The sequence below is a fragment of the Cynoglossus semilaevis genome, chromosome 8 (genome assembly GCF_000523025.1).
Source record: "Cynoglossus semilaevis isolate Cse_v1.0 chromosome 8, Cse_v1.0, whole genome shotgun sequence".
NCBI classification, from domain to species: Eukaryota; Metazoa; Chordata; class Actinopteri; order Pleuronectiformes; family Cynoglossidae; genus Cynoglossus; species Cynoglossus semilaevis.
This window is the reverse complement of record NC_024314.1, coordinates 29,467,749-29,468,051: the sequence shown is the minus strand read 5'-3', so window position 1 is coordinate 29,468,051 and position 303 is coordinate 29,467,749. Positions and strand designations below refer to the sequence as shown.

Below are 303 nucleotides of genomic sequence, written 5' to 3'. Positions count from 1 at the left end.
TGAGGATCCGGCGGCAGCAGTCCTCTGAGAGCATGTCCAGCATCAACAGCGCGGCCAGTCACTCCAGTCTGGGCAGTCTGTCCAAGGAGACGGAGGACAAGAAGAAGAAGAAGAAGAGCTGGGTACGTGAACACAAACTGGAGACGCCATCACCTGGTCCAAAGCTGAACTGCATGTCTTGTGTGTGTGTGTGTGTGGCATTAACGCTGACTCTTCTACGTCTTCAGGTGGCCGACTCCATCCCAGCGCAGGTCAGTTGTTCCCATAACGTCGTCTGTATATTTGCAGTGACTCCAGCACCCC

General features: G+C 54.8%; 1 protein-coding gene across 1 annotated transcript in view; it reads left to right on the top strand.

Annotated features, from left to right (window-relative positions):
* nav3 (neuron navigator 3) overlaps positions 1–303 on the top strand; it is a 103,403-nt gene that overhangs the window by 92,587 nt on the left and 10,513 nt on the right. Inside the window, exons 24-25 of the mRNA XM_017034053.2 lie at positions 5–122; positions 228–251. Of these exons, the coding sequence (XP_016889542.1) occupies positions 5–122; positions 228–251 (142 nt within the window). The remainder of the gene's footprint in view (positions 1–4; positions 123–227; positions 252–303) is intronic.